The sequence below is a fragment of the Corvus hawaiiensis genome, chromosome 28 (assembly GCF_020740725.1).
Source record: "Corvus hawaiiensis isolate bCorHaw1 chromosome 28, bCorHaw1.pri.cur, whole genome shotgun sequence".
Classification (NCBI taxonomy): domain Eukaryota; kingdom Metazoa; phylum Chordata; class Aves; order Passeriformes; family Corvidae; genus Corvus; species Corvus hawaiiensis.
In genome coordinates this window covers 2953879-2972542 of record NC_063240.1, presented here as the reverse complement: position 1 = coordinate 2972542, position 18664 = coordinate 2953879, and the positions used below count along the sequence as shown (strand labels likewise).

General features: G+C 60.7%; 1 protein-coding gene across 1 annotated transcript; it reads left to right on the top strand.

The window, feature by feature from the left end:
- The first annotated feature begins 6734 nt into the window (after positions 1-6734).
- MEX3D (mex-3 RNA binding family member D) lies at positions 6735-18664 on the top strand. Its single transcript, XM_048287537.1, has 3 exons — positions 6735-7020; positions 7066-7220; positions 17251-18664. Exons 1-3 carry the CDS (start codon positions 6761-6763, stop codon positions 18501-18503), a joined length of 1668 nt encoding a protein of 555 aa, XP_048143494.1. The 5' UTR covers positions 6735-6760; the 3' UTR covers positions 18504-18664.

The window sequence follows — 18664 nt, the reverse complement described above, 5'->3', positions numbered from 1 at the left end:
CCAGTCAGGAAATCCTAGTTAATTGGGATTATGTCCATGAGAACAATCTCCAAGAGTCCAGATGCCCATGCAAATACTTGGATAATACCACTTCTTCCCTATCACATAAAATGCATATTCCTAGCTGTTGTCATTTGGAACAGGAATTTCTGCATCCCCTGGAGCTGCTCCAGACTTTGGGGTCGGTTGAGGTTCCCGGTGTTGCCTATTTTACCTCCCTGCTTTAATGAAACACAGACACGGGAAGGTGGTGTCCTAATTCTGCAGCACAGAAAATAATGTCCTCTATGGGCTGTAGTGAGCTAAAAACTCGGATTTGTTCTCAGATTAGCAGGGATCAACTTGAATTAATGAGGGAAAACCTTTCTCCCCCTCCTCCCCAGGCTGATCCCGTGAGTAGCTGGAGTGTAGGAGAGAACAGCACAGAACAGTGTGTGCTACATGGTATTTACAGTGACAGAACATTTGGGAGGGTGGGGAGAGAAAAACGTTTTGAACTCCAGAATGACCCACCAAATGCACTTGGAATTGTCAGGGCATTGCTTAGCAATCCCATTTACTATTGCTAATTTGTTACCAATACCCGTAATTGCTGCTGACTAACTAACAACACTAACTACTAGTAAGGAATAATACTGACCTCCAATGGGAAAGCTTTTGGTCAATTCATTAAATAAATCTCTGAGTGGGTTTTTCTTACCTCGCAGAGTCACAAATGGCAGTAGTTGGAGACTGCACGGATTTGGGCAATGAGTGACCTGAAGTGGTTTGGCTTCAGTGGCAAAATTCAGAAAAGCTTCACTGTAGGAATCTGGTTTCATTTGCTTATACAAATGAATAGAATCCCAGAATGGTTTGTGTTGGAAGGGACCTCAAAGCCCATCCAGGGCCACCCCTGCCATGGGCAGGGACACCTCCCACTGTCCCAGGCTGCTCCCAGCCCCAGTGTCCAGCCTGGCCTTGGGCACTGCCAGGGATCCAGGGGCAGCCCCAGCTGCTCTGGGCACCCTGTGCCAGGGCCTGCCCACCCTCCCAGGGAACAATTCCTGCCCAAGATCCCATCCAGCCCTGCCCTCTGGCACTGGGAAGCCATTCCCTGGCTCCTGGCCCTCCGTGCCTTGTCCCCAGTCCCTCTGCAGCTCCCCTGGAGCCCCTTTAGGCCCTGCAAGGGGCTCGGAGCTCTCCCTGGAGCCTTCTCCTCTCCAGGTGAGCACCCGCAGCTCTCCCAGCCTGGCTCCAGAGCAGAGGGGCTCCAGCCCTTGGGGCATCTCCGTGGCCGCCTCTGGAGTGGCTCCAGCAGCCCCAGGCCCTCCTGATGTTGGGGTCTCAGAGCTGGACACAGTGCTCCAGGTGGGGCAGAATCCCCCAAGCTTGAGCTTTTGGAAAAAGGTGAATCCTAAAAAGTTCCTGCATGTTTTTGTTTGCAAGATGAGTGCGCTTCCATGTCCTGGATTAGCCTCCTGGGCACATTTGGTGGGGTTTAGTGATCTGAAGGGCTGTAAAACCTGAAAGTGTGGTGTACCAGCTTTTATTATTTCATGCTTTTGTCTGATCTGCAATTAATTCTTAGCTTTCCATCAAGTTGGCTTCTCCACAACTCCAAAGTCATTACCTGACAGCTCAATTCTTCATTCATCTAATGCATGAAAAAGAGCCCTTTGCTAATGGCTTCCCCCAAGGTGCCTCTTTCATGTCCTGCTGTAGGGAGGGAATCTCTGAAGGTGCTGTGATGGGGATGCCAAGAGGAACAGAGGAAAGGCTGCTCGGCCTGAGGGATCACAGTGGGCCAGGCTTTGGTGACCTCAGTTGGAGCTTGTGCCTCTACTGCAGCTGTGGCACATCACGGTGACATTGAGCCTCATCACCTTGAGCTGTCCCCATATGCTGTTCCCTCAGTCAGCGACTTTGTGGGATGATTGATCTCAGGCTGAGGTCATCTTTCAAGTTCCAGATCTTGTCAATCCGTCTGGCTCCACCCACATGCAGTGATTCAGCTCCTGATGTGCTGAAATATTCCCTTAAGCCTTCCCACACAGAGTAAGGGCTTTTTTGTGGTTCTGCTCGGAGCTGCAGCACCTCTTCTGTGCTGTGCTCCAAGCCTGTGCTTTCTGCACGGTATTTGCATGGCTTGGAGAGCTGCAGAAAGTAGAGATTGACCTCCTAAAGAGGAGGAGAGCAGCTACAATCGTTCTTTAAAAGTATTTTTCCCTCTAAACTTTGGATGTAATTTTATAGAATTTGGCTAATATGCTGTGATTTAGGCAAATGTTAAAATACAGAGAGCAGCCCTGGGGAGAAGGACTTGGGGGTGTTGGTGGGTGAGAGGCTCAACCTGCCCCGGCCATGGGCACTGACCCCAGAAACCCCCCCTGTGCTGGGCTGAGCCCCAGCGTGGGCAGCAGGGGAGGGGGGATTCTGCCCCTCTGCCCCGCTCAGCTGAGACCCCACCTGCAGAGCTGCCCCAGCCCTGGGGAACAACATCAGGAGCACGGGGAGCTGCTGGAGCCACTCCAGAGGAGGCCACGGAGCTGCCCCAAGGGCTGGAGCCCCTCTGCTCTGGAGCCAGGCTGGGAGAGCTGCGGGTGCTCACCTGGAGAGGAGAAGGCTCCAGGGAGAGCTCCGAGCCCCTTGCAGGGCCTAAAGGGGCTCCAGGGGAGCTGCAGAGGGACTGGGGACAAGGCATGGAGGGACAGGACCCAGGGAATGGCTTCCCAGTGCCAGAGGGCAGGGCTGGATGGGATCTTGGGCAGGAATTGTTCCCTGGGAGGGTGGGCAGGCCCTGGCCCAGGGTGCCCAGAGCAGCTGGGGCTGCCCCTGGATCCCTGGCAGTGCCCAAGGCCAGGCTGGACATTGGGGCTTGGAGCAGCCTGGGACAGTGGGAGGTGTCCCTGCCCATGGCAGGGGTGGCCCTGGATGGGCTTTACCATCCCTTCCAACCCCAATCAGTCTGGGATAATTCTATGAGAACTGTGGGGGTTTTTGGTGGGTGAGCAGGAGGGTTTCCCTGTCTGTGTTCACTAATCCCATCTTTAGGGGTTGATCTACAAAGGTTGGTCTCTATTGCAGAACAAATATTCCAGCTTGGATCTTGCCACTTCTGCCACTGCACACTTGACCTGGAATCAGCAGCAATTGCAGAGTTGTTCCTGGGGGAGTTGGGCTCATGGATCTGTGGTGGCACTGATGCTCTGCTGAACCTCTGCTGCTGTTTCTCCATGTAGGAGACACCTGAATGAGCTGTGACACCTGTTGTGCTTTAGTTCTGTAATTCCCTCTCTGTACATGGAATTGTGTTGTTCTTTTTGGGGACATCTTCTGTAGATTACAGAATCCCAGACTGGTTTGGGTTGGAAAGGACCTTAAAGCCCATCCCATTCCACCCCCTGCCATGGGCAGGGGCACCTTCCACTAGCCCAGGTTGCTCCAAGCCCCGTCCAGCCTGGCCTTGGACACTGCCAGGGATGGGGCAGCCATGGTTTTAATGGTCAGACATAAATGATTACAGGCAGTATAAACAGCTGGGAATGCTGGGACATGGGGAAAGCACCTGGACCGATGGGCTTGGAAGCAGCAAGCAAGTGCCTTCTCTGGGTTTAGCAAAGTTGGTTCTTCTGCATGGTCATGTTTTGATAATGAAATAGAGTTGTGCTGAACAACTTCCCTGGTTTGTAGACTCATTTCCTCTGTTAATGAGAGACACAAGTCTCTTTAAGAACTGCTAATTGCTCAGGTTAAAAAAACCCCAAAGGCCACTTGGTGTCATGCCTGGAATTAAGACTCTCAGAAGAAAGTGTGAGCTAGTTCTGCTGAAAATGGAACAGATCAGAGGCACAACATCTACAAACCAGGTTTGCCAAAGTGCTTAAAATAACAACTGGCAGTTTCCCTGGGTGTTGTTGGACTTGACGTAGAAATTTCCCAAAAGGACTGAGAAAGCACAGAGAGACAAAAATGGCAGTGTTGGGAGTGCAGCTCCCGAGGGGACTTGGAAAGCCCACGTAAATCACACATCAGAGCTGGTGATGTGGTGGCCTGTGGTGGCCAGGAGTGTGTTTAGTGTTGGAGCTGCAGCAAGGACATCCCTAAGGAGCCGTTCAGGCACAAGTGCACTCCTCTTGTATTGCTCGAGGTTGCCAGAGCTGGTGTCAGGCATGCCTGAGTTTCCTCCATTATCTGGAAACAGAAGGAGCTTAGAGAGGAGGGGTTGTACTCTTCTGTCTCAAGTTATGGAAACCCCACTATTTTGTTTCAACTTACTATGTTAAATATTCTGGGAAGTGGAGGGGCAAAGGGGGGGATGTCTCAAGATCAGACCTGGATTTCCTGTGTCTTTCCCTGGAAGAGAAGCTTCTCTCCTCAGTGGGTGCAAACCCTCATGCCAAAATTGGCTGGAGCTGTGTCAGGGCTGGGCATGGATCTCAAGGAAAGGTTCTTCCCCCCGAGGCTGCTGGGCACTGCCCAGGCTCCCCAGGGAATGGGCCCGGCCCCGAGGCTGCCAGAGCTGCAGGAGCGTTTGGACAGCGCTCTCAGGGATGCCCAGGCTGGGGTTGTTGGGGTGTCTGTGCAGGGCCAGGGGCTGCACTGGATCATCCCTGAGGGTCCCTTCCAAGCTGGGATATTCAAGGATTCCATGCAATAATCCTGGAGCCTGGCAGCTCTCTGAACAGCTCATGGCATGGAGAAGGCAGGTCTGTAGTGGGAGGATTCCCGGAGCTGAGCTGATGCTGTTGGATGTGTGTAAGCACAGGAACTGGGATGGATATGGACACATCTCTGTGAAATTGAGCTGTTTGGGGAGAAAACAGAAGTTGCTCCAGCTTTCTCTGCAGCAACCAGACAGAAGGAAAGGGCTGGTGGGAGTTCACAGCTGAGTCCTCTGGAAAGAAAGCAGGAGGAGAGGAAGAAAAGGCAAATCAGGAGGAGAAGCAGCTTGTTAACTGTTTTCATTAAACTTTTTAGCAGCTGGAAGACGCTGGGTTTAGTTGTCAGGTGAAAGGAGGGGAAAGAATTAAGGAGACAGTTCCTGGTGGCTGTTGCCTTGCTGGAAAGATCCCACAGAAGTTTCAGGTTTCTTTTTCAAAGTATCAGAATGTGAAAGTCTCTGTCCGTAGAAGAGTCACCAGCTGAAGGGCAAAGCTTGGAAGCACAGGGCCAGCCCATGTGCCTTGTTTTGGGGCCATGGAGCAGCAGGAGTTAACGTTTCCTGGGATCTGAAATGGGAACAGAGTGGGTGGATTGAAGGGGGGGTTTCTAGCCCAGACACTGATGGTTCTTGCAATTAAAAACAATCCCAAGACAAATGGTTGAATTAATCCCAAAGACAGTGATTGGGAAAGACAATTATGTGTAAATGGAGAAAATTAAACTTGAGTGTAGAGCTGTGGAATGGGAATGTCTGGGCAGGTGCGTGAGCTGGGAATTGCTCTATGTTTTTCTAGGGAAGGAGTGCAAGTCCTGGCTGTGGAAGGGCCCTGTAAAGCCGTGGCCCAGCTGAGACAAAGGGTTTGGAGGCAGCAGCTTGGCAGTGAGCCGTGGGGGGGACATCCATGGCAGCAGGGCCCTGCTGTGGTGGTGTGATGTGGAAGGGGAGTGGGAGCCCTGGTCTCGGCGCATCCAGGCTGCCGAGGTGTTTGTGGCTCTGTCAGGCACAACCAGGTGACGCTGCTGCTGCTGAGCGTGAACGGCAAAACGGGGCTGGAACCGGACGGTGCCTTCCACCCCAAAGTGCTCCGGGACTCTGTGCAATAACCCTGTGAAACAGAAGCGCAACATCCAAGGGGAAATGGTGGGGGGAAAGACAGCGATTTTATGTTTTCTTAAGTTTAGTAACTCGGGGAGAAGGAGGAATCCAGCGGTCGCGGAGCGGGGCTGTGCCACAGCTCTGTCCCCGAGTGCGCGGAAGGGGCGGAGGGAGCGGCTGCCCGGTACCGGGAGGCGCTGCCGCTGCTGCGGCGCTGGCGGCTCCGCTCCCTGCGGGGCCGAGCGGTACCCACTGACCTGCTCGGTCCTTTCTGCCGAGGGGCGGTGGCACTGCCGGGCTGTCCCCTCCGAGCCGGTTGCCTCCCGCCTCCCTCGGTTTCGGCGGCGTTTTCCAGGCAGCTCAGCCCCGGCTCCGCGATGGGAGCAGTCGTGTCTGAGCTGCGGATGGGGGGAGGGTGACGGTGCCGTGCGCCGGAGATGCTCGTGGCCCCCGGGGATGCTCGAACCCCTCGGGATGTTCGATAGCCCCCCCTCGGTGGTCGGGGTCCCCTTCGGATGTTCGGAACCTCTCGATGCTCAGAACCATCTGCGATGCCGGAGTGCCTCTGGGATGCTCAGTACCCCCTGCAATTTTAGGAAACCCTTCCGGGGATGCTCGGAACCCTCCGGGAGGTTCGCAGCTCCCCGGGGGGTGCTCAGAACGCCGCTCCGATGCTCGGACCCCTCCCATCCCCCTGCGATGCTCAGGGCCCCCTTACCCCACACTCGGACCCCCCCCGGGATGCTCAGACCCCCCCAAACGCTCGGAGCCCCCGGGCTGGGGCGGGCCGGGGTCGCGGCTCCGCGGGGAGGGCGGGGCCCCAAGGGCGTGGCCCGGTGGGCGGGGCTCCGGCGGGGAGGGGCCGGCCCGGTGGGCGGGGCCGTGGCGCGCATGCGCGCGGCGGGCGCGGCCCGGCCCATCGCCGGGCGGGGCGGGGGGCGCAGGGAGGCGGCGGCGGCGGTCCCGGGCAGCGGCACCGCCCCGGCCCCGGCCCGCTGCGCTCCGCGCCCGCTCCGCGCCATGCCCGGCTCCATGTACCAGCCCGAGCCCGGGCAGCCGGCCCGCGGCCCGCCGCGCTGCCTCACCCTGCTCAGCCCGCCGCCGCCCGCCGGGCAGGACCCGCCGCCGGAGCCCGAGCCCGGCCGGGAGCGGGAGGGGCCGCCGGCGCAGGGCGAAGCCGCCGCGCTCAGGTTCGCCCTGGACCAGCTCTCGCTGCTGGGGCTGGAGGGCGCGGAGGAGCCGGCGGGGGGCGCGGGGCCGGGCGGCCTAAGGGAGCGGGAGCGCGGCGGCGGCGGCGGCGGCGGCTCCCCGGTGCCGGCCCCCGCCCCGGCCGCGGGCGCCTTCGGCAGCCTGGCCCCGCCGCTGGGGCCGCCCGCGCTGCTGCCCGAGCCGCCGGCGAGCAGGAAGAAGAGCGTGAACATGACCGAGTGCGTGCCCGTGCCCAGCTCCGAGCACGTCGCCGAGATCGTGGGCCGGCAAGGTAACGCGGCGTGGGGACCCGGCGGGACACGGCGACCCCCCTTTCCCTCGCGCCGGACCCCGCGATTCGGGGCAATTTCGGGGCTTTGTCTCCGTGCGGAGGCGGAAACTTAACGGCGGCAGATCCCACGGCCCCGAAAGTCGGCCGCGGGTCCCGGGAGCTGCGCTCCGCGCTAGTCCCACCGAACTGCCTGGAAATAGCAATTAAACTCCATCGGCCCGGGTGGGATCACGCCGGGTGCCCACGGAGAGTTCCCGGGAGCCACGCGAGTCCATGGGAGCTGCCAGGACACGGAGCGAGGCGAGAGCTTTGGTTTCATTGTAGTTGTGCCTCTGCCCACTCCCCTCCAGCTCCCTATCTCAGACCCGGCGTGTAAACGGTGCCCCTTATCTCAGACTTCGTTTACAAATCCTACTGATAAATCCGATATAAATGGTCATTAACGCGCTCGTTTGTAGGTGGCCGGAGCTCCGCAGGCGGCCGAGGAGCCCCTCGCACCCAGCTGTCACAAAAGGACGCCCCAGCCCTCGCCGGGTGGGTGTGCCTGGAGTGGGCTTTGTCTCCAGGACATACCAAATAAACCAAACTTTCACCTTAAAAAATCAAAAAGAAAAGACCCCAGGGCGGAGGAATTAAGGAAAAGGAAAGGAGCTGCTGCCCGCAGGGATCCCGGCAGGAATCCCCTCGCAGGGAGCGTGACCTCCGGGGTGTTTTGCCCTTGTGGGGTCTGGCACCCCAGCCGTGCCCTCGCCCCGCGGCTCCCACTCCTCCCTGTCCGGGGGGCTGCGAGCCGGGGGTCGGGGGGCTTTTTTTCCAGGGGGGAAGCGGGGAACTGGGCAGCCTCATTGTTCTCTTTGTTAGCCAGAGCCATGCTGTGATGAGCGCGGTGACATCATGCTCGGCGCTTCCCATTGGCCTGCGCCGCCTCCCAGCCGGCCCCGCTTCCCGGCCTCCCAACTTTCCGAGCACCCCTCTCCGGTCCCACCGCCCCGGCCGGGGGTCCCCCCGGGCTGCCGGACCCCGCCGGGCCGGGCGGGCGGCGGGGCAGAGCCGGAGGAGCGGAGCGTGGCACCGCGCCCTGCTCCCGAGGATTCTCCTCCTCTTCCTCCCGGGCTGGATGGAGACCTGGATTTGGTGGCCTCGCCGCCGGGCTCTGCGGAGCCACGGGCTCCGGCAGCGTGAAACCGAACCTGTGCCGGAGGCTGGGCTCTGCTGAGAAGCCCTGGTTCTGCCAGGGGAGGAGGCCGGGGGAATGGCTGCGTTGGCCCGGGAGCTGCCGGTCGGTGCCTTTCCCTGGGCGTTTCGGTGTGGTGAGACCCCGGTGCTGCACCTCCCGCGCCCCGAGGAGTTGGGTGCACAGCCAGGTACCTGCCCAAGCACCCTGGCGGAGTTTGGCTGCTCGCTGAGCTCCACGGGCTCGTGAAACTTTTGCAAAAATTATTACACCAGCTTGAGGAGGGGTGCTTGGGGGGCACCGTGTGGGGTTGGAGGTGACCTGGGGCCGGCTGTGAGCTGGAGCTCCGTGCTGCAGCCCCAGCCCGTGGGCAGGAACAGCCCTCTCCAGGGGTTTCCTCTTGTGTGTCCTGCCCCTCTCCTGGTCTTGGCCTGCTGGGATGCAGCGTGGTGGCCTTGCACTGGATTTTTGGTGAGGAGGGGCACTCAGCACCCTCGATCACACGGTGGGGTGGGATGGTTGGGCAGCACGGGGCTGGCAGCAGTGTGTTTGTGCTCCAGCTGCTCTCCAGTGCCACTGGCCGCTGGATTACACCAAGGATGCTCAGGTGTAGCCTGAGCAGGGGCAATACCAAGGTTGTTCCCCAGGGCTCACACCCAGCAGAGCCCTTCTCACTCACCCTGTGCTGCCTCCCGGGTCCTTCTGGTTCCCAGATCCCCCCTGCGAGTCTCCCTCAGTTTTGGCAGCCCCGTGGCAGCGGGGTCTGGCTGTAGAGCTGAGCCTTGGGGTGTTTGGCTGGACCATCATCATCGTGGTGACCAAATGTGCCCTGCTGGTGACACTGCAGGGCTGGGTTGGGTCACCCAGACCATGTCCCTGTCGCTCTTGTCTTTCCCTCACTGCCCAGCCTGGCTGTGACCCAGGGAGCAGAAGTTTGTGGTGCCGCCACGCCTGGAACACAGGAGGGGATGAAGATGTGCACCTCAAGTGCCCTGGAAGGGGCTGGAGGTGGGGCAAGGCTCAGGATCTCTCCCCACACACCGTGTGCTGAGGAGCAGCTCCTGGGGCACTTTGGGACCCGCCCTGCTTTGCCCAGACCCAGCTGCTGTGGCAAGTGGGGACCAGGGAGGTCCTGGCAGCCAGGACCGACACACGGATGTCCTGTCCTATGCAGGCTGAGGTGGGACACAGGCAGCTGGACACAACTTCTCCTACTTCTCCTTTTCTTCAGTTTCTCTCCTCCAGATCCCCTAATTTCACCCTTTCACAAAGAGCAGCAGCAGCCCATCAGGTAAATCTTTGTTCTCTAAAGCAAACTGGTATTTTCTTGCCTGAGCTGGAGGAGTGTTTGTCATGACCCCATGTCCAGATTGGCATTGGTGACACCACAGAGCAGCATCTGCCCACTGGCATCCGTGGCTCCTCTTGCAGCCGGGATCTGTGGCTCCTCTCCCACACGGCTGCGTGGCCGGGCGGGATTCCCTGGCCATGCCTTCGCCTGCAAGCCCAGTCATGACTCCTGCCGTGGGAGGGACCATCTCCAAAAGGTGCTGTGGGCACCGATTGCAGCGGCGTGGGCTCCTCTTGCCATCCAGCAGCGAGAGCCATGGGGATAACGGGAATCAGCAGGAGCAGGGGGCAGGTGTTGGAGCTGCCCTGGCTCTGGCACGTGGGCGCTGTGCTGGTGTGGATTCCTGCTGTCCCAGCAGCGTCTGCTCTGCCCTCCCACACCAGGTGCCTCCCATGGGATGGAGCCACAGCTCCTCTCCCCATCTGTGACACTCAGGGACTGTCACAGCTCTACAAAAGGAAAGTTGCTGTTTATAGAAGATGCTGGGATGCTCGAAGGGGAGATCCTGGGAAGGATGGCACATGGCACTTCTCGCTGCTAGAGGATGGCTGGCATTCCAGTGCTGGGAGGATGCACAGGGTGACCGTGGGCCTCTCTGGGCCAGCCTGGGCACCTGTAACCTTGCCATGGATCACAGGGGTGCAAGGAGTCCTCTCATTTCAGAGCCCTGGGTTGCTGCTCTGTTGTCTCCTGCCCACGGTGCCACGTCCTTGGAGGCACCTGGCACATCCTCCTGGCTGCCTCCTCCCAGCTGGGTTGTAGCAGAGCTGGGAACTCCTGAGCTTGGTCACACAGATGGGTCTGGTTGCTGCAGGATCTGCCTGTACGTCTGAGAGCTGGCACTGGCTGCACACTGTGTCCCGAGGAGAAGAGCCCAGCCTCCCTGCCCCGCTCTTCCCAGTGTCTGGAGAAGAAGCCAAAGTGTGCTGTGCTGGCTTCCCGCAGCAGGGTGAGGGATGAGCTCGTTCCTGTGTGCAGAGCTGGGAGGGAGCGCTCAGCATGAGGGAGAGGAGCTGTGATGGAGGTGCAGCATTTTCTCCTCCACGCCTGGCCCCAGTCTGGGCCCATCCTGTGTCATTTGCCGGTAGCAAAGAGGACCGGGAGCTCCAGAACTCTGGGTCAGAGGCCAGGAGATGCTGCAGAGCTGGGGAAGACGAAGACCCATGGCTAGAGCACTCCAGGGGTGAGGCACCAGTGGGTTCCCAAGTCTGGGACAGAGCCATCCTCCTGCGTGGTGCCACCAGAGGCTCCTCCAGAAAAGCTCTGCTGGTGCTTTTTGGGTTTTACCAGCTCAGAGCTGGGCACTGCCAGCACAGACCTCCTCGGGCAAGCAGAGATGTGGTCTCGGCAAGGGGATGAGCTGGCTCTGTCCTTGTGTGCAGGAGGCACCTGATGTGGGAGCAGAGGCTGCCTGGGCCATGCCAGGATCAGGGCGTGGATGAGCTGCGCAGGATTCGTCACCTCCAGCGTGGTTTTTGGAGCACAGAGGATCTTCCCAGCCCTCTCCCCCAGTGTTGTGCTGGTTTTCAAGGGCTCTTGCAGTGGTCTCAGCCCTGATCTGTCTGGGGCTTCTCGCAGAGGGCCAAGTTTTCTTTGGTGATGCCAAGTGAGGATGTTCAGGGAGAGCAGCTGCCTTTTCTGGGGTGCTGCCTCCATCACCACATTACCCGGGGAGAACCCCCTGGGATTCTGTTCCTTGTCAGAAGCTGCCAATGTCCCATCCCAGGGCAGGTGGGATGGGTGCAGGCAGGGCAGTTTTGCAGAGTGGAGTGTCATGGGAGCCATGTGGGATGGGGAGAGGGTGAAAGAGGAGGGTGTGGAGTTGGGACAGAAGGTTTGGGAGGAGTGTCCTGCTCACCCCCCGTCGGGGCTGTCCCTGCAGGCAGAGCTGGGTGTGGTGGCACGGGGGGGGGCTGTGATTTGGGGGGTGGGGTGAGACCTCTGGAACGCAGGGATTTGCTGGCAGCTGAGCGTGAATGAGTTTGTGCCCACAGGGACTCAGAGCTCCACCAGAGAGCTGTAACACAGCAGCTGAGCCGCTCTCGGGCTCTGGTGTTCAAAAGGGCTGTTGGGGCTGAAGCATCCCTGGGTCTGTCCCCTCCATCCTGCCCCTGGATTTGGGGTGTTTTTATTTGGATCTTTAAAGCTGCTGTGGTGGGGACTTGCAGCAAAGTCAGGCACTTTGTTCTGCTCTGTTGCCTTTGGTGCTGTGCAGCAGCCCTTGGCTGGGGGAATGTGTGGGTGCCACCTGGTGCTGCTGGGCTGAGGTCTGGCACTGCCTGGGCTGGGGGCTCGGCAGCACTGCCAGGCAGCTCCAGGTCCTTTCCACAGCCCCCTCCAGCCTGACCCTGATCCTGCAGCAGCTTCACAGGGATGTGGCCGTCCCGGATGGTGTCACAGCGTGCTGGGGTGGAGGTTTGCAGGGACTCATCTGAAATGGCTTGTACTGGTCTGGGTCATTCTGAGCACAGGAAAGATGTGGAGCTGCTGGAGCCACTCCAGAGGAGGCCACGGAGATGCCCCAAGGGCTGGAGCCCCTCTGCTCTGGAGCCAGGCTGGGAGAGCTGCGGGTGCTCACCTGGAGAGGAGAAGGCTCCAGGGAGAGCTCAGAGTCCCTTGCAGGGCCTAAAGGGGCTCCAGGAGAGCTGCAGAGGGACTGGGGACAGGGAATGGAGGGCCAGGACCCAGGGAATGGCTTCCCAGTGCCAGAGGGCAGGGCTGGATGGGATCTTGGGCAGGAATTGTTCCCTGGGAGGGTGGGCAGGCCCTGGCACAGGGTGCCCAGAGCAGCTGGGGCTGCCCCTGGATCCCTGGCAGTGCCCAAGGCCAGGCTGGACATTGGGGCTTGGAGCATCCTGGGACAGTGGGAGGTGTCCCTGCCTTGGCAGGGGGTGGCACAAGATCAACACTAAGGTCCCTTCCAAACCAAACCATTCCATGACTCCCCCAGTTGCAGTTGCTGGTTAAAGCACCAGTTTGCACTTCAAGTTCCTGTGTCTCTTGGGGGCTCAGCCACGAGGTGCCATCCCCCCTCCTGAGCACGGGCAGGGGCAGCCCTGGCTCAGCCGCCTCGGGGGGTGCAGGTGTGCTGGGGGACAGCAGTGTCCTGCTGTGAGGTTGTGTCTGCCACCAGTTCCCGGTGTCCCGGAGCCACTGCTCACTGTGCCGGGCGGGGTTCAACACTCCCTGGATCCCAGCCTGGGGAGGCTGCTCATCCTGCCCCTCCTGCCCCTCCTGCCCCTCCTGCTCACTCCGGGCTTTGGGACCTTTGCCCGGGAGTCCCTGTGGCCAAGGGGTGTCTCAGGAGGAGTTCAGGCCTGGGGACAGGGCAGGACAGATTGGTGCCCTGCTGTGTCCCGGTGCTGGAGGCTCCTCGCAGGCAGAGTTCCTGGTGCTGGTGCCAGCACATGGCCTCAGGCTGTGGCTTCCCTGGCCACTGCCTCCCTTCCCAGTGTTTCCTGGTGTGGTTCTGGGACAGGCAGGGGGTGACCCCACATCCCCATCCTCCCAGATCTGCCATCCTCTTCTCCTACCCCTCCCCTGGGAAAACCAGCTCCCACCCCGGCTGTGTTTGGTGCCATCCATGGCCCTGGCATCATCCAGCAGCCACGGGTTGGGGGCATTTTTCCTGCACTGCTGGTTTGAGGAGGGTGGAACTGGCCAAGCCAGGCACCCTTTGATTTTTATCCAAGGTTTCTGCCTTTGTCCCTGTGAAGAGCTCATGGGAGCAGCCAGACAAACTCTTCCTCTCTGTGGTGCTGCCGTGGCATCATTTGGGTGCTGCTGGTGTGAGGGAGTGGGGTGAGGAAGAGCCTCACTGGGCCATGTCCCCCGTGGGATGTAGCTCTTGAGCAGCTCCTGTGTGCAGCTCCTGGAGCTGCCAGTGCCTTTGCATCCTGAAATTGCCACTTGATAAGGGTTGGGATGGATGTCAGGGAAAGGTTCTTCCCCCTGAGGCTGCTGGGCACTGCCCAGGCTCCCCAGGGAACGGGCCCGGCCCCGAGGCTGCCAGAGCTGCAGGAGCGTTTGGACAGCGCTCTCAGGGATGCCCAGGCTGGGGTTGTTGGGGTGTCTGTGCAGGGCCAGGGGCTGCACTGATGATCCCTGAGGGTCCCTTCTAACTCAGGATATTCCATGGTTCTGTGATGCTGCAAAGGATGAATTTGGGACCTTGGGCATGAGGCTGGTGCCCATGGGAGGCACCAGCAGAGCCTCTTCCCACTGCCCTTGGCTTGTCCTGGTTTGCCAGGCGCTGGAGCGCGGGCAGATCTTACAGCAGGTACCAGGATAAATCTGGGAGGGGAACATGGGAGGTGCAGGTGCCTCTCCCAGGACAGCCCTGTAGGAGCTGGCACCTGATAATGGCTTCAGTAAATGTCACATTTGATGGTTCTGCCCTGCCCCAGTCCCTGGGCTGTTGCTTTACCATGTGCCCCAGCCATAAATCCACCTGCCAGGGGTCAGTGGTGCTGAAGAGCCTGGCTGTGGCAGCCAGGGCAGCTCCTGCTGCTCACTGACTGAAGTTTTTCACTTCTGGTCATCCACGAGGTGGAAGCACAGCACAGCTCCTGTTCTCCCTCTGCTCTCCGGGTGCTGCTGCAGAGCCTGGATTGATTTACCTGCTTGGGACAGAGCTGGCTCAACTTCTTGTGCCATTCCAGCCCTGGCTGAGTCACAGAATCCCAGAATGGTTTGGGTTGCAGGGGGTATTAAAGCTCATCCAGTCCCACCCCTGCCAAGGCAGGGACACCTTCCACTGTCCCAGGCAGCTCCAAAGCCCCAGTGTCCAGCCTGGCCTTGGACACTGCCAGGGATCCAGGGGCAGCCCCAGCTGCTCTGGGCACCCTGTTTCACTGTGACTCTGGCTGGTTCCAGGCACCTACCAAGGCTGCTCCATCACTGCCCTCCACAAGTGGTCAGGGGAGAGAAAATACAGCAAAGGGTTCATGGGTTGAGATGAGGGCAGGGAGAGATCCCTCACCCAATGTTGTCAGGGGCAAAACAGACTCAACTTGGAGATACTAATTGAATTTATTATTAACAAAATCAGAGCAGGACCGTGAGAAGTAAAATAAATCTTAAAAATACCTTCCCCTTACCCCTCCCTCCTTCCTGGGCTCTCCCTCTTCCCTCCAGCAGCACAGGGAGATGGGAATGGGGATCACAGTCAGTTCATCCCACGTTGTTCCTGCTGCTGGAGCCCTTCCCCTGCCCCAGTGTGAGGTCCCTCCCACGGGACCCAGTTCTCCACACACTGTCCCAGCCTGGGTGCCCCTCAGTGTCACAAGTCCTTCCAGCAAACCTGCTGCAGCGTGGGCTCCTCTCTCCATGGGTCTGCAGCTCCCTGCCAGGACCCTGCTCCAGCTCAGGCTTCCCTCAGGGTCACAGCCTTCATTGGGCATGCCCCTGCTCCAATGTGGGCTCCTCCTGGGGCTGCAGGTGCCTCTCTGCACCCCTGTGGACTTCCACAGCCTTCACCATGGTTTTCCCTGCAGGGAATCTCAGCTCGGGCGCCTGGAGCAGCTCCTGCCCCTCCTCCTGCCCTGCCCTGGCTGTCTGCAGAGCTGCTCCTCTCACATGTTCTAACCCTGCTCTTCTCTAGACCCAAGGACAGCTGCACAACACCTTTTTTCCTTCTTAAATCCCTGATCCTGAGGCGTCTCTACCGTCTCTGCTGGGCTGGGCCTTGGCCAGTGCCGGCTCCATCCCGCAGCCGGCTGGAATTGGCTCTGCCAGACGTGGGGGAAGCTTCTGGCAGCTGCTCACAGAAGCCACCCCTGTAACCTCCCTGCTACCGACACCTGGCTACAGAAACCCAATATCCCCACCCTCCCAGGGAACAATTCCTGCCCAAGATCCCATCCAGCCCTGCCCTCTGGCACTGGGAAGCCATTCCCTGGGTCCTGGCCCTCCGTGCCTTGTCCCCAGTCCCTCTGCAGCTCTCCTGGAGCCCCTTTAGGCCCTGCAAGGGGCTCGGAGCTCTCCCTGGAGCCTTCTCCTCTCCAGGTGAGCACCCGCAGCTCTCCCAGCCTGGCTCCAGAGGGGCTCCAGCCCTTGGGGCATCTCCGTGCCCTCCTCTGGAGTGGCTCCAGCAGCTCCACATCTTTCATGTGCTGAGGCCCTTCAGCCTTCTAGGCCGCTCCTTCCCCAGCCTCACAGCTGGAAGAGCAGCCCTGCCCTTCCTCAGGGAGCGTCTGGGAAGAGGAGGAGGAGGGGAAGGAGTGCCCTGAGCCGTTCACAGAGGAGCCAACCAGGCACTGGCAGCTGCTTGGCTGTGCCCGGAGGAGTCGAGCTGTTTATCCACAGGGATCTGCAGCAGCATTTGCCAGGGACAGGGACAGGCTCAGGGCTCCGAGTGAGCACCCTCCATCCCTGCTGGCCCCCAGCTTTGTGTTGGATGCCCTGCAAAGCTCAGGGGTGGGAGGGGACAGGCGGGGGTCACTCTCTGCTGTGTGCCAGTGGCCGGTGAGCTCCGGTCGCATTGTGCCTGGTTCGCAGGGACTTAATGAAGAGTGGATGCAATTAGGGCTGGGGGTGCAGGGAGTGGGGCTGGGCTGGCAGCCACAGACTGCTCCTCAGTGGAGCCGAGCAAAGTGACCCTGGAGGAGACTTGGGGCCTTTTGCAGCCCCGGAGGAGAGCGGGAGCCTTCATCTGGATGATGCTGCCAGGACCTGCAGCCGGAGCCCGGCAGGGCCGTGCCCGGGGCCGTGCCTGGGGCTGTATGGGGCGAAGGCAGAGCTGGCAGCACCATCCTGCAATCCCACATCCGGCCATGCTCTGCCTGCTGAATCACGTTCCTCCTGCGGGGGAAGCAGGACTCTGCAGAACAGGGAGAGCAGGAGCCCCGGGAGCACCCCTGCCCCGGGAGCACCCCTGCCCCGGGAGCAGCCCTGCCCCAGGAGCACCCCTGCCTCAGCCCAGGCACTGGGGATCCCTCCCTGGGGACAAGGAGGGGAGGGGGTGGGTGGCTGTGCCCCCTGCCTTGGGGAGCTCCGGCTCCCCTCTCACTCCAGGAGTGCATTCCAGGGCTGTTGCTCAGGTTCAGCTGCTGGCTCAGGGGTGTCAGTGCACCTGCAGGATACAAGCAGCTTTTCCTTCCTTTCCATCTTGACGTCTTTTTTTCCTTGTACCTCCTTGAACACCTCTGGAGTGAATCCAGCTTCTCACCCACTCAGTGGCCCCTCTGGCTGCCTGCCCTGGCACCTCTGCCCATGCCTGTCCCAGCCCTCTGGCTGCATCCTGCTGATCCTCAACCCCTGAGAGTCAGAGCAGTGCCAGGAGCCAGGAGAAGCCAGGGCAGCCCCCCAGCACGGAGCCATGAGCCCCATCTGCCTCAGAGGCAGGAGGGACTCCTCTCTCCAAGGGTGTCCATGCTGCAGGTGCAGAGCCAAAGGGGCCTGCTGGTTCCTGCTGGTCCTTTGTGTCCCCATCCTGGGTGAGCAGAGGGTCACTGTGAGATCTCAGCGTTGATGTGTCATTTTCCCCCCTTCTCGTTGCCCTGCAGGCTGCAAAATCAAAGCCCTGCGTGCCAAGACCAACACGTACATCAAGACCCCAGTCAGGGGCGAGGAGCCCGTGTTCATCGTCACCGGGAGGAAGGAGGACGTGGAGATGGCCAAGCGGGAGATCCTGTCAGCCGCCGAGCACTTCTCCATGATCCGGGCCACGCGCAACAAGGTCAACGGGCTGACAGGGGCCCTGCAGGGGCCCCCCAACCTGCCGGGCCAGACCACCATCCAGGTGAGGGTCCCCTACCGCGTGGTGGGGCTGGTGGTGGGGCCCAAGGGCGCCACCATCAAGCGCATCCAGCAGCAGACGCACACCTACATCGTGACGCCCAGCCGGGACAAGGAGCCCGTGTTCGAGGTGACGGGGATGCCCGAGAACGTGGACCGGGCGCGCGAGGAGATCGAGGCACACATCACCATGCGGACAGGCTCCTTCATCGACGTCAACGCCGACAACGACTTCCACTCCAACGGCACCGACGTCTGCCTCGACCTGCAGGGCAGCGCGGCCGCCCCGTGGGCCAAGGCCCCCCACCCTGCCCAGCGCCCCTCGGCCACGCTGCGCAACGACAGCCTCAGCTCCCTGGGCAGCGGCTCCACCGAGTCCTTCTACAGCGGGCGCGTGGCGGCCGCCAGCCCCACCAGCCCCTACAGCACCTTCAGCGAGCCCCCAGCCCCGCTGGGCTCCGACGAGTGCGACTTCGGCTTCGACTTCTTGGCCCTCGACCTCACCACGCCCACCACCACCATCTGGTCGCCCTTCGAGCGCTCGGGCAACCCCCTGCAAGCCTTCAGCAGCTGCTCCTCCATCAACAGCTCGCAGAGACGCAACAGCGGCCCGGCCACGCCGCGCCACTCGCCCACCCTGCCCGAGAGCGGGGCGGCGGGGCTGGAGCACCCCTCGGCGCGGCGCATCCCCAGCGACCCCGCCGGCGCCCTGGCCTGGCTGCCCGCCCAGGGCTCACTCTCCTCCTTCTCCAACAGCACCGGCTACTCCTCCTCCTCCTCGCTGCCCGGCAGCATCTCGGCCGCCTCGGGCTCGCCCACCGACTCCAGCAGCTCGGATGGGCACCGCAAGAGCTCCCGGGAGTGCATGGTGTGCCTGGAGAGCGAGGTGATGGCCGCGCTGGTGCCCTGCGGCCACAACCTGTTCTGCATGGAGTGTGCCCTGCGCATCTGCGGCCGGGCGCAGCCGCAGTGCCCCGCGTGCCACGTGCCCGCCACCCAAGCCATCCACATCTTCTCCTAGCCCGGGGGCTCGCCCGGCGGCCCCCCCCTCCTCCACCCCAACACCACGGCGTTTTAAGGACTTCAAACTGTTTAAATCGAGCTTTTTATTTAATACCAGATCCGATGGGCGCACGGGGCGGGGAGGGGGGAGAGGCGGCGGCGAGGAGCTGGAGAGGCGCA

What these genes read in the sequence shown, in the direction of transcription:
- MEX3D (XM_048287537.1), top strand. Translation starts at nt 6,761, where the DNA reads ATGCCCGGCTCCATGTACCAGCCCGAGCCCGGGCAGCCGGCCCGCGGC. An exon ending in GGCGGCCTAAGGGAGCGGGA is followed by an intron (nt 7,021 to 7,065) that starts GCGCGGCGGCGG and finishes GCCGGCCCCCGC; the next exon opens with CCCGGCCGCGGGCGCCTTCG. An exon ending in CGAGATCGTGGGCCGGCAAG is followed by an intron (nt 7,221 to 17,250) that starts GTAACGCGGCGT and finishes GTTGCCCTGCAG; the next exon opens with GCTGCAAAATCAAAGCCCTG.